General features: G+C 44.6%; 1 protein-coding gene across 1 annotated transcript in view; it reads right to left on the bottom strand.

Annotated features, from left to right (window-relative positions):
* NRDC (nardilysin convertase) overlaps positions 1-13,907 on the bottom strand; it is a 780,134-nt gene that overhangs the window by 363,580 nt on the left and 402,647 nt on the right. The window contains exon 17 of the mRNA XM_069232676.1: positions 8,376-8,462. Within this exon, the coding sequence (XP_069088777.1) occupies positions 8,376-8,462 (87 nt within the window). The remainder of the gene's footprint in view (positions 1-8,375; positions 8,463-13,907) is intronic.

The raw sequence follows: 13,907 nt of genomic DNA, 5'->3' as shown, positions 1-13,907 counted from the left end.
CGGAGTGTTACAAGTTGTTTTTCTTCGAAGAAGTCTTTCGAGTCACGGGACCGAGGGACTCATCCTCTTTGTCTCCATTGCGCATGGGCGTCGACTCCATCTTCGATTGTTTTCCCCGCAGAGGGTGAGGTAGGAGTTGCTTGTTAGTAATAGTGCCCATGCAATGGAGTGAATAAGTATGTACCTATCTAAGATTTAATATATTTACAAATGTACAAAGTTGAAGCTAACTTCCAAACGGCTACAGGCTCCCGGGGAGGTGGGTGGGCACATGTGAATCTTCAGCGACTGATGCCACGAACAGATGTACACTGGGTAAGTGACATTTTCAGTTCAATGGCATCTGTCGCTGTAGATACACATGTTGTGCATAGACTAGTAAGCAGTTATCTCCCCAAAAGCGGTGGCTCAGCCTGTAGGAGTGGAAGTAGTCTGAAATAAGGTTCTTAGTACGGCTTGACCTACTGTGGCTTGTTGTGCTGATAGCACGTCTACACAGTAGTGCTTGGTAAATGTGTGAGGCGTAGACCATGTGGCTGCCTTACATATTTCGTGCATTGGAATATTCCCTAGGAAGGACATGGTAGCGCCTTTCTTTCTGGTTGAGTGTGCCCTTGGTGTAATGGGCAGTTGTCTTTTTGCTTTAAGGTAGCAGATTTGGATGCACTTAACTATCCATCTGGCTATACCCTGTTTCGATATTGGGTTTCCTGCGTGAGGTTTTTGAAATGCAATAAACAGTTGTTTAGTTTTTCTGATGTTTTTAGTTCTGTCGATGTAGTACATTAGTGCTCTTTTGACGTCTAATGTATGTAGTGCCCTTTCAGCTATGGAATCTGGCTGTGGGAAGAACACTGGTAGCTCTACCGTTTGATTTAGGTGGAACGGTGAAATAACCTTTGGCAAAAATTTAGGATTGGTCCTTAGGACTACTTTATTTTTGTGTAGTTGGATAAAAGGTTCTTGTATTGTAAACGCCTGAATTTCACTTACTCTTCTTAGAGATGTGATGGCGATGAGAAATGCAACTTTCCATGTTAGGAATTGTATTTCGCAAGAGTGCATAGGTTCAAAGGGTGGACCCATGAGTCTTGTTAAGACGATGTTGAGGTTCCATGAAGGAACGGGTGGTGTCCTTGGTGGTATAATTCTTTGAGGCCTTCCATAAACGCTTTAATGACAGGTATCCTAAATAGTGAAGTTGAATGGGTAATCTGCAGGTATGCAGATATTGCTGCTAGGTGTATTTTAATGGAAGAGAAGGCCAGGTTCGATTTTTGTAAGTGTAGTAAGTAACCCACTACATCTTTTGGAGATGCGTGTAATGGTTGAATTTGATTATGATGGCAGTAGCAAACAAACCTTTTCCATTTGCTTGCATAGCAGTGTCGAGTGGATGGTCTTCTGGCTTGCTTTATGACTTCCATACATCCTTGTGTGAGGTTTAAGTGTCCGAATTCTAGGATTTCAGGAGCCAGATTGCTAGATTCAGCGATGCTGGGTTTGGATGCCTTATCTGTTGTTTGTGTTGTGTTAACAGATCTGGCCTGTTGGGCAACTTGACGTGGGGTACTACTGATAGGTCTAGCAGTGTTGTGTTTGCAAATGTAGTAAGTATCCCACTATGTCCTTTGTAGAGGCATGCAATGGTTGGATTTGATTGGTATGGCAGTAGCAAACAAATCTTTTCCACTTAGATGCATAGCAGTGTCTAGTGGAAGCTTTTCTAGCTTGTTTTATGACCTCCATACATTCTTGTGTGAGGTCTAAGTGTCCGAATTCTAGGATTTCAGGAGCCAAATTGCTAGATTCAATGATGCTGGGTTTGGATGCCTGATCTGTTGTTCGTGTTGTGTTAACAGATCTGGTCTGTTGGGTAGTTTGACATGCGGTACTAGTGAAAGGTCTAGTAGAGTTGTATACCAAGGTTGTCTTGCCCACGTTGGTGCTATCAGTATGAGTTTGAGTTTGTTTTGACTCAATTTGTTTACTAGATATGGAAGGAGAGGGAGAGGGGGAAAAGCGTACGCAAATATCCCTGACCAGTTCATCCATAGGGCATTGCCTTGAGACTGCCTGTGTGGGTATCTGGACGCGAAGTTTTGGCATTTTGCGTTCTCTTTTGTTGCAAATAAGTCTATTTGAGGTGTTCCCCAACGTTTGAAGTAAGTGTTTAGAATTTGGGGGTGAATTTCCCCACTCGTGGACCTGTTGGTGATCTCGAGAGAGATTGTCTGCAAGTTGATTCTGGATCCCTGGAATAAACTGTGCTATTAGGCGAATGTGGTTGTGAATTGCCCATTGCCATATTTTTTGTGCCAGAAGGCACAGCTGTGTCGAGTGTGTCCCCCCCTGTTTGTTTAGATAATACATTGTTGTCATGTTGTCTGTTTTGACAAGAATGTATTTGTGAGTTATGATTGGTTGAAAAGCTTTTAATGCTTGGAAAACTGCCAGTAGTTCGAGGTGATTTATATGCAGCTTTCTTTGATGTACGTCCCATTGTCCTTGTATGCTGTGTTGATTGAGGTGTGCTCCCCACCCTATCATGGAAGCATCTGTTGTTATCACGAATTCTGGCACTAGGTCTTGGAAAGGCCGCCCTTTGTTTAAATTTATATTGTTCCACCATAGAAGCGAGAGGTATGTTAGGCGGTCTATCAACACCAGATCTAGAAGCTGACCCTGTGCTTGTGACCATTGTGATGCTAGGCACTGTTGTAAGGGCCGCATGTGCAACCTTGCGTTTGGGACAATGGCTATGCATGAAGACATCATGCCTAGTAGTTTCATCACCAGTCTGACTTGTATCTTTTGATTTGGATACATGGTCTGTATCACATTGTGAAATGTGTCAACTCTTTGTGGACTTGGAGTGGCAATCCCTTTTGCTGTGTTGATTGTTGCTCCTAAGTATTGCTGTGTTTGACACGGCAGAAGGTGTGACTTTGTGTAATTGATTGAGAAACCTAGTTTGTGGAGGATTTCTATGACATATTTTGTATGTTGTGAACACCGTCTTAGCGTGTTGGTTTTGATTAACCAATCGTCTAGGTACGGGAACACATGTATTTGCTGCCTTCTGATATGTGCAGCTACTACTGCTAGGCATTTTGTAAAAACTCTTGGTGCAGTTGTTATTCCGAATGGCAACACTTTGAATTGGTAATGTATCCCTTGGAATACAAACCTTAGGTACTTTCTGTGTGAAGGATGTATTGGTATATGGAAATATGCATCCTTTAGGTCTAGTGTTGTCATGTAGTCTTGTTGTTTGAGCAGTGGGATTACGTCTTGTAATGTAACCATGTGAAAGTGATCTGATTTGATGTAGGTATTTAATGTTCTGAGATCTAGTATAGGTCTCAGACTCTTGTCTTTTTGGGGTATTAGAAAGTACAGGGAGTAAACTCCTGTGTTTCTAAAACTTGGTTAGTCTCCCCCCCACAGGTGTTATGTGTTGGGGATTTGTGACCTTGAAGTCACTGCTTGTTTGGAGGAGTTTTGGGACTTTGGAACTTTCCTCTGTTCCTTTGAAATTGTCCCCCTCTATATTGTCCCCGAAAACCTCCCCGCTGATACTGGCTCTGGTAAGTGGGCTTTGTTTGTGAGGTTGTGGCTTCTGTGGTTTGCCCTCGAAATTGTGTCTTTCGAAATGTGCCTTTGCTCTGTGGGGAGTAGAGTGCGCCCATGGCTTTGGCCGGGTCAGTGTCTTTTTTAAGTTTTTCGATCGCAGTGTCCACCTCCGGCCCAAACAACTGCTGTCCGTTGAATGGCATATTCAGCACAGCTTGCTGTATCTCTGGTTTAAATCCTGATGTACGCAGCCATGCATGTCTCCTTATTGTTACAGCTGTGTTGACAGTTCTAGCAGCTGTGTCTGCAGCATCCATTGCTGACCGTATCTGATTATTTGAGATACCCTGTCCTTCTTCTACTAGTTGCTGCGCTCTTTTTTGGAACTCCTTGGGTAAATGTTCAATAAGGTGTTGCATCTCATCCCAATGGGCCCTATCATATCTGGCTAGCAAAGCTTGCGAATTTGCAATACACCACTGGTTTGCTGCCTGTGCCGCCACCCTTTTGCCTGCAGCATCGAATTTTCGACTTTCTTTATCTGGAGGTGGTGCATCTCCTGAAGTATGAGAGTTGGCTCTTTTGCGCGCTGCTCCCACTACAACAGAGTCTGGTGTTAGCTGTTGTGTAATGTACACTGGGTCTGTTGGTGGCGGTTTATATTTTTTATCTACTCTTGGAGTAATGGCTCTCCCTTTAACAGGCTCCTCAAACACTTGTTTGGAGTGTTTTAGCATTCCGGGTAGCATAGGAAGACTCTGATATTGGCTGTGTGTAGACGACAGTGTATTAAAAAGAAAGTTGTCTTCAATGGGCTCTGAATGAAGGCTGACATTATGAAATGCAGCTGCTCTTGACACCACCTGTGCGTAGCCTGTACTATCCTCTGGTGGCGATGGTTTAGCTGGATAGCATTCTGGACTATTATCTGACACTGGTGCGTCATAAAGGTCCCATGCGTCAGGGTCATCTTGACTCATTCCTGTATGAGTTGGGGATTGCATCATTGGTGGAGTGGCTACCGGTGATGGTTGCGGAGAGTGATGTAGGGATGGTGGTGGTGTTACTTGTTTAGCCACCTTTGCGTGTGGCTGATTGTCTTTGTCTTGGAAGGCAAGCTTGCGTTTCCTTTTGACTGGAGGAAGAGTGCTGATCTTCCCTGTATTTTTTTGAATAAAGAGCCGTCTTTGTGTGTGATCTGGCTCTATTGCCTGTAATTCCTGTCCAAATCTATGTGTCTTCATTTGTGTGGACAGTCCTTGTTCCTCAGTGTAGGAACTTGTTTTCGGTTCCGAGGCCGGATATTTCGGTACCGAAACCTTTTCGGCTGCTTTTTTCGGCTCCAACGAAACCTTTTTTACTTTCGGCGTCGTGCTCTCTCGGTGCCGACCCGTTTCAGTGCCGCTGTCTCGGTGCCGAACCTTCTCTGAGCCACTATCTCGGGCCCGAGATTGCTGTGTGCCGGTATCTCGACCGGAGTCGGATGACTTCGACACCAGCTCGCCCTTTTTCGGTGCCGATGAACGGTCACCTACTTTTCGGGTTAAGCCATGGCCTGTTGGCGGTGGCGTCCCCTGGGCTTTAGTGCTTTTCTCGTGAGTTCTTGTTTTCGACGTCTTACTCACGGTTTTCGGCGTTTCCTCAGGATCGATCTCCTCAGAGTCCGACTCTTGGGTGGAGAATGTTTCTTCCTCCTCCTCGAAACGCTCTTGTCCTGTCGGCGCCGACGCCATTTGCAGTCTTCTTGCTCTTCGGTCCCTGAGTGTCTTCCTGGACCGAAACGCTCGACAGGCCTCACAAGTATCCTCCTTGTGTTCTGGTGACAAACACAAGTTACAGACCAGATGTTGATCTGTATATGGATACTTGTTATGGCATTCTGGACAGAAGCGGAATGGGGTCCGTTCCATCAGCCTTGAAGAGACACGTGGCCGGGCCGACCAGGCCCCGACGGGGATGGAACAAAAAACCCCGAAGGGCCACCGGAGCTCTTCTTAATTCGGTGTCGATCTGTTGTAACTAACCCGATACCGAACGCAAACAATACCGACGATTTTTCTGAGATTCTAACTAACTTTCCAACCCGAAACACGGAGCGAAAAGGAACACGTCCGAACCCGATGGCGGAAAAAAAACAATCTAAGATGGAGTCGACGCCCATGCACAATGGAGTCGAAATGGGAGGAGTCCCTCGGTCTCGTGACTCAAAAAGACTTCTTCGAAGAAAAACAACTTGTAACACTCCGAGCCCAACACCAGATGGCGGGATGTGCACAGCATGTGTATCTGCAGCTACACATGCCATCGAACATTAGGTTATACCTTTAAAGAATATGACCATTTGAAAAGAGTCTTTTAGAATAACTACCCAAATAATACCCTTTATCATCGTAACATGTCGGAAGTAATGTTGATAATAATGTTGATCCTGTAAAGTGTATATTAATAACTATTAACACCTGGATTACACACTACACTATGTGCCATCATAAGGAATATGTATACCAACTTAGGTGTCTTTGTCGCACCGACCTGCTCTAAATCTCTGCAAATCCTAATCTGCATGTAAACCAAATAAATGTACACCATCAAAAGGCATAGCTTTTAAGCTATTCTGCACTGCCTCAGGAAATCCAGTGTGACACAACCATACACATCTCCGCAATGCAAGTGACTGGGCCATAGCTCTACCCATGAAATCTGTGGTATGCATACCACTTTTTACGGTAAATTTAGCCGCTTCTCGGCCATCCTGCACTAACTGTACCAGTTCACCTCGACTTCCTCTGGCAGAGAAGCTAGCAAACATGTAACTGAGTCCCATAAGGGATGGGAAAACCTGCCCAGAACACATGCAGTATTTAAAGACTGCAATGCTGCTCTAACCGAAGAGAAAATATTTCTCCCACAATTTTCCAGCCATCTGGACTCAGTTTGTGGTGGGACTAGCGGAATGGACATTACAGTCCACAGAAGCTGTAGCTGTGTACAACCAGACCCTTTGTGGAGGGATGTCTTAAGACACAAACAGGATCTCCAGGGGTGGGCCAATGCCTATGGTATATAAACCGGTCCACAGGCATTCTCGTTACCAGCCTTGCGCAAGCTCCTAATAAAGTGTCATAAAAAAGAGACTCATTATAAGAGAGTAGGGGCTCCAATCCTGTCTCCCCGTGGTGAAGTAGATTCGCTAAAGGGTCAGTGGATAGTTCCGCTAGGGGAAGCTGCCAATCCAAGAATACAGCTGCTCTCCTTAACACTTTTGCATAAGAGGAACCCAACTCTGTAGCCATACCGGGTGGAGGAAGTAAGTCTAAAACTGAAGAGGACAAAATCCCACCAGCCTCACTCAGTTCTGTCAACCAACTTCCTTCTGCAGGAGGCAGGACAGCGCTGTCCAGAGGCTTTTTGATCCCTTATATTCTCCTCTTCAGCTTCAAAACTGCATATTCCAATAGGAAAAACAGACAAAGGTTGTCTAGGGACAGATGGAGTGTGACTAAAGCAGATGGCTCCATCGGCGCTGCAACCGACGCCCTCCAGAGCCACTGTGGCGTTGTATCAACATCGGAAAGAGTAATGGGCTTGGCATCGACTGGCACCACCAACTTCATTGGTTGACCATACTACGGCGTCAAAAGGTTGGGAACCCCGAAGGGCTGTGCACTAGAACCCTTATGGATCTGACAACGGATCCGGAGGGCCTAACTGATCCTGGGGGTGAGCCCGCCAGCGCAGATTCAGTTTGGATATTCCCTACCTCCTTGGGGCTAGAAAGTGCACCAAAGAGAAGCTTAGGCACAATGAGGTTATGCAGGGAATTAGAATATTCCCGCATTTGGGCCAGAGTTTCCCCAGCTGCAGGGAAAACAGGGAGGTGTGGGGTAGACTCTTGTAAGGGCTCCTCTACTGAAGGCTGAGAGACAGCATCAGTTTTGTCCGTTTCCACTTTGGGGATTCCTTCAACATCGAAGCACCATCACGCAAACGGCTCCTCTAGCGATCTCTGGACTACGATGGGGGACAGACGACGATGCGGGGCCTCTGATTGCCACGTCGCCAGGATTTTCAAACAACTCTACTCAACGCCTTTGGATGAAGACGATGACAGGAACCACACTCCTCTGAGTCATGATGTTCTCTGAGGCACCACATACAGATGGTACGAGGATCTGTGACTGACATTTGTCTGCCACAAGATCCACTGTGTTTAAACCCCGAAGACACTTCAAGAAAAAAAAACACACTGTTTCCTTGACAAACTGTCGAGATGGGCTGACAAACACCCCTCCTCCTAACCGCTCTGGATCCACATTAGAAGCTCGGAAAAGAAGGAAATGACATTAATGAGGGGGTGTATGGACTCCGCCAATGTCACTTCCTGTGGATTTCGTTAGGAAGGCATGCAACAAGCAGACATACAGTGGAAAAAAATTCCGGATCCAGTCTCACACTTGGGGAAGGATTCTATAGTAAGGAATCTGCTTCTAGATGTCTCTATCAGATAACTGTTATGCATGAAGGGACGGAAAAAAGGGAACTGACATCAGCATACCAACGAGGGCTTCTTATGGCTCCTCTGACATGAGTTGGAGTCGCGTGCGGAGCAGTAGCATTAGGACGTCTTGGCTGACGTGGAGAGCTAAAGAGAAAAGTTAACACTGAATGCTGCGCACTGGGGATATTCAGAAAGTGAAGCATCCACAGGTAACTGTATCCATCAGAAATTATTTTACAGGATCACTTACAAAATAATATTCAGAAACATGTCATACAAGGATTTGCTTCTCTGTACTCACCTATATAGTTGTTTCTTTCTGGTTGGTGAAGATCTGGATTTAAATCAAAGTCACTTTCCCAAAGGTCTTTCCATTTCACTTGAATTTCTGCCAATTAATAACAAAAAACAGACAAAATGTTTATTTTGAATCACATACAGTTAAATATGGATTAGCTTTGTAAAGAAATGACTGTACCAAATTGGAAGGGCTCTGAACACACTGTTTGCGATGTGGGGTAGGCAAGGGTATTTTTATACACACACTCTGACACTGCCCCAGTATTGCTGGGTACTGGGCTACTATTGTGGAAGAACTAGAGGCTATTCTTAGTGTTGTTGTTCCCACAACAACACAGTTTATCCTACTGGGAATCTTGGGTGATGCCTTCATACTGCATGCACAACTCATATCCTGGGCTTTATTTTAGCAAGGAGGGACAGAGCCATGTATTGGGGTGGACCTAAATTGCAAACCAAATGACAATGGCTCACATGCCTGGATATGCGTATGGAGGCAGAGAGGGTGGTCTATGCCTGCAGAGGATGTCCTAGGAAACACTACAGTCTGGGATAAGAAAGGTGAGGAGAAAGGTTTCCATTGTAGATGTCATCAGGGGGGCTGGGGAGAGAGTTGGGGTCTGATTCCTAAGCACGGCTGTCCCCAGGAAGAGGGGACTCTTTGAAGGTGGATATGGATGGGAAGCATGGTGTGGATGTACCATCTCCTGGCGGATATAATGCACTGAAGAAATTATTCACTATCTTTAGCATGATGCCAATGGGTGATATGTTATCTATGTGTGAATGCCTCTCGCTTATACTGTAGAAACAAAATAAAAACATGAAAAAAAAACTTTGTAATGAAATAATGTATTTGTTTTTTTAACCTGTAAGCCTTCTTTTACACAAAGCATACGCTGTTGCTAACGGTATTCTCAAACCTACTGTGCATAGAGACCTATTAAACGCATATTTCTACGCAATCTACCCTCCATTAGAAAACCCCATACAAAACACAAAGCCAGGACTGATCAGTGAACAATTATGAAATTTCAAAGAAAAGTGTGCTGAGAAATATGGAACCTGCGATAGGATGAGATTCATCCAGACTGCAGCAGCATGCTTGCAGAATCCGATCCTAAGCATTTAAGGAATAATAATGTTGATTTATTTTTTCTTTAGGGTGTAAGGAAGTCAAGGCAGGTGTGGTAATGGGGCTTGAGGTCTGCCAAGATGGACACAGAGGACATGAGCTTACCATGTTTTTGCAACTATTCATGTTTTCCCAAAACATCTTAGATTAATAAAAATTACAACATAATGAAAGCTTGGCCCAGCCAACTAGCCTACCATTTACAATACACATGACATCTGCAGCTTTCAATGTTTAGCTTTCTTTCAGAGTCTTGAATGCACAATGATCATCTCATAGGTAGGAGGGAAGGTGTGCTTATATCTAAGATATATTTAACAACAAATTGCAGCTGTATCTCACTATTTTGCATTATGTGTAAGAACCAAGGAATTAGAAAATGGGCATCATATGAAACAAAAAGCATAAAATGACTCAAATCGAAGATGGCATACCACTGTCTATTTCACCAGACTGCAGCATGGACTCCCTTACGTTGCACTCCCTATTCCAATGTAAGTTGTCATTGAAAAGAGAAGGATAAAAACTTAAGAGTGTTATGCATCTTGGAGAAGTGTACCTTGGGGATATATGTAAGTTAGATTGAGATACTATTGTAATTTGTCTTCCTGTAGGTTTTTTCCTCACTGTGAATTCCACTTCTCTACTACAAATGGATGTGTAAGTTTCAGGACAGCAGATGGCTGCAATCTTATTAAAACAAAAGACAAAATGGGACTCTGAGATCCAAAAGAATGTTTTGTGTTTAGATGGCGAGATGAGGATGAGAGGTTAACATTAAGCAAGCTGGATCAGTCTTGTCACTCAGGGCAGCAACCTAGAAACATTAGACCGAATAACTCACACATCAAACATATCGTAGATGAAAAATATGCTTGCCTTCTGTAACTTTTCTGGTGGATACATAACATTCCAGCAGATTCCACACCTTAGCAGTGCTCCTTCTAGGTTTCAAGCTGGTCCAGAAAGCTTTTTCCTCAGCAATGACTCCCCAACCCTGCTATGTGACCACATGCATTGACTTCCCTTCCTGTCATGATGTCACCAAAGTATAGCAGGCACGGTCTGTCGTCTGATGATAGTTCCTAATACTTTTCCCTCGCCCCATCGTGGCTTGTAGACCGGCATATAGAGAGCCAAAAGCAGCAAGTACAGCACATAACGTGTTTGCATACGTTTGGATCTTATTAATCACTGCACTAGCTCAGAGAGAATGCAAGGTGGTAAGGAATCTGCCTAAACAGTACATATCCACCAGAAATTCTGTTACGGAAGCAAAGAGGCTTTTTCTTCGATGGACAAATTCTAACACAGATTCCTTACCTTATGAGTGAGTCCCAAATAGTAAGTCCCTGGGAGGTGGAATCAAGCTGTGCTGCTTGACTAAGGAAATCATGCAACACAGTTCAGGCAAACTAACCATCACTGCCAGCCTGAGACCTATGGTCTTATTGCTTTGCTTAAGTCTGCAAGGACAACGTAGCTGCCCAGCAGATGCTGGTAAATGGTTGCCTCTAGAAAGAGCTGCAGAAGCACTCATGGCCCACATTTAATTAGCATGAATGCCCTCCATAGGATCTTTCTTGACCAGCACAAAGCAGATCCTGATAGAGAAGACCACTCAAAGCAAGATAGTGCATTTGGTTAACATACTGGCCTTTTGAGCTGCGGCAAAGCCTACAAAGAACTAGTCATCAACTCTGTCTTGTCACCTGCTGTAAATTTAGAGTGACATTGCACATCTGGGGTTTAGCCTATGTAGCTGTTCCACCTCCGAGACTTGATGCATAGGAACTAAAAACAGAGAAGAATGACAGACTGGCCCATACGATAGGAAGATACACAACTGGAAAGAAGGTCGGACAAGTGTGATGGATGGACCAAGTGTGCACCTCTTGCCCGCTAGGTGTGTTCTTGGCTGTGGCAGCTAGGCAAGTGTGGTGAGGACCCTGGAGGTAGGAGGTGGACACATGGCACTGAATGGAGAGAAACTGTCTCATACCCAAGGCTGCCTTGTGGTGGGAAGTTAACGTTGTGCCCCGCTGTGCAGTCACCCAAGAAGTGTAGCAGACCTGGCCTGCCATGTGCAACTCAATTCCACAGTTAACTGCTTGCTTCCCTACTTGGTACATGCTTCTGGGCTGCCTGTCAGTCTGAAAACTGAGGGGACCTTGTGCTGCTTTCGGGATGAGTGAAGCTTTGGCCATACTAAGGGCTTATGAGACATGTATGCTGAGCACACGTAGGCTTGGGAGACACTGGACATATACCATGAATAACTGTAATATTGCCTTGGACTATTTTGACCCATGCTACTTTGCCCCAGACTTGAAAAGCTATGCAAGATTTTGTCGGGAAGACACAGCTGGAGTAGTGTCATTTGGTGGAACAGCTAGGGCATGAAGAGGTAGAATGAGAAACAGCTGTAAAGTTGCTGGGGACACCTGAGATATGAAGGCTCCAGAATTCAAAGCTGTCAACCAGCAGACTAGCTTGGCTCATAACATGGTGCAAGGCAGCGCAGTCAACTCAGACTAACAAAGTTGGACAATACGTGTCTGCTACTGGAAGCACTGCTCCTTAGATGGCTGGACCCAAGGGGGTGAGTCGGCTGATTAGGACGAACCCTCACTGATGGCTGTAACCAACTCTCATTTGTCATCAAGCTCAAAATAAACTCAATATTAGTAGAGATTTCCCTCATTCAGGCCAACTTAAAAAAGGCAATAGAGAAAACAAAGGCAATGGAAATGGTAGTAGTGTCACTCAAACAACCTGAATGACATGAGCATCACTATCATCAAACTACTGGAAACCACCGTAGCCTGAAGACAAGCTCTGAAAATACCAAAGGGAAATCAAGGCACGATAACCTTTGTTTTCTCAAATTCTGAGAAGGAACCAAGGGCCTACTCAGAAGAACTATTCTTGAAACAATGGTTAAAGGTGCTCAAAGTCTGTCCTGCTCATCGGTTTCAAATTTCTTGAGGTGTTTTAGGGCTGGGGAATTCCTTGATACTCACAGGCTGCACTGTGGGGACCAGGCACCAGATGGAGTTTTTTCGAGTGGTGGCCGCTGAAGATGGAACACTGCCTTATGACAAGAACAAATTCAGTATAGAGAGAACCAATAATCCATTATGATGATGAAGGCAATAGAGCAACGAATGCCTGTCTAACCCCATCGATCTGACAGACATTGCTGGGCAGGGCATTTGTGTGCCAGAGAACCATGGAGTGCCACGAATGCCGTGCCCTAGAAGCACTGAAGTTTTTGTTGCTTTTGTTCTTCACAGTTGTTGATGGCATTTGCATTGATCTGCTGTTACTCATAGATTTTTATGCTGAGGACAATATGCAAAGAGGATAGGGTGTTTTCTTCCATGAGTATGGAAATGCGGGTTTTGTAAGGTTTATAAATAGTACAGTTGTTCAAACAGTGGGCAAGGGGTTCTGAATGCTGTTAGTCACACTACACAGGAGTCAAAAGTGGCAAGGCAGCCTGAGCATATCAGACATGGACAAACATTTTGAATACTTTAATAACCTTTCTGAAAGAGACACACTTAAATGCAGCACAGTACAGCACAGAAGAATGGCAAAATATTGAGAGAACTGTACTATTCTTCCTACTCCTCGTACTCAAGAGGAGCTGGGTGTGGATTGCAGGCAGGCAAACTTTCTGCAAGACATAGGTGCTGCAAGGCAGAGGGTTGCCATGTATTCATTACAGGCACTCTAGGCAGCTAGGACTTAGGTCTTGTTAATAGGCACTATCCACAGTAAATCTGATCCATTGTTCCTGCCAAAAATACAGAAAGTTGTGACCCCATGGGTGTGTAGTCAAATGATCAGGCAGGAGACTTCAACAGAGTAAAGTCTGTGAAAATGGAATGAACACTGCCTAAGCTTGGTGTTACTTCTCGCCAGACAACTGCAGCTGAGAGAGGTAATGGGCAGACTAAACTGTGTAGAGCTGTGGAAAGAACAACGCACCCATGACAAGGAACATTCATTTCTGTGCCACCCCCCAGACACACACGGTTCATATTGCAGGATTACCTGCATATTGATGACCCATGACACAGACCGATGCTCAGACTCAAACTACCACAGCAAAATGGTGTCCGATAACTCTCCACACTGCTTGTTGATAACATACATCAGACTAAAAGTAAGATACCTAACTAGTGACTGAGGGATTGGAATATGCAAGATGCATCCCTTCTGTGAAGACACCTGTGAGATGATCACTGACTATTTCCAGAATAACTGAATCTGCCACAGGGACTATAGAATGGGACACAAAGAAGGTGGTTGGTGGTTGTGAAGCTAGCATGAATGGAGAAAGCATACAAAGTATGTAAGCAAATAAAAGCTGAAATCGTTAGGCCTTAA

Source organism: Pleurodeles waltl, chromosome 4_2, assembly GCF_031143425.1.
Source record: "Pleurodeles waltl isolate 20211129_DDA chromosome 4_2, aPleWal1.hap1.20221129, whole genome shotgun sequence".
NCBI lineage: Eukaryota > Metazoa > Chordata > Amphibia > Caudata > Salamandridae > Pleurodeles > Pleurodeles waltl.
This window is presented reverse-complemented; position numbering and strand designations above follow the sequence as displayed.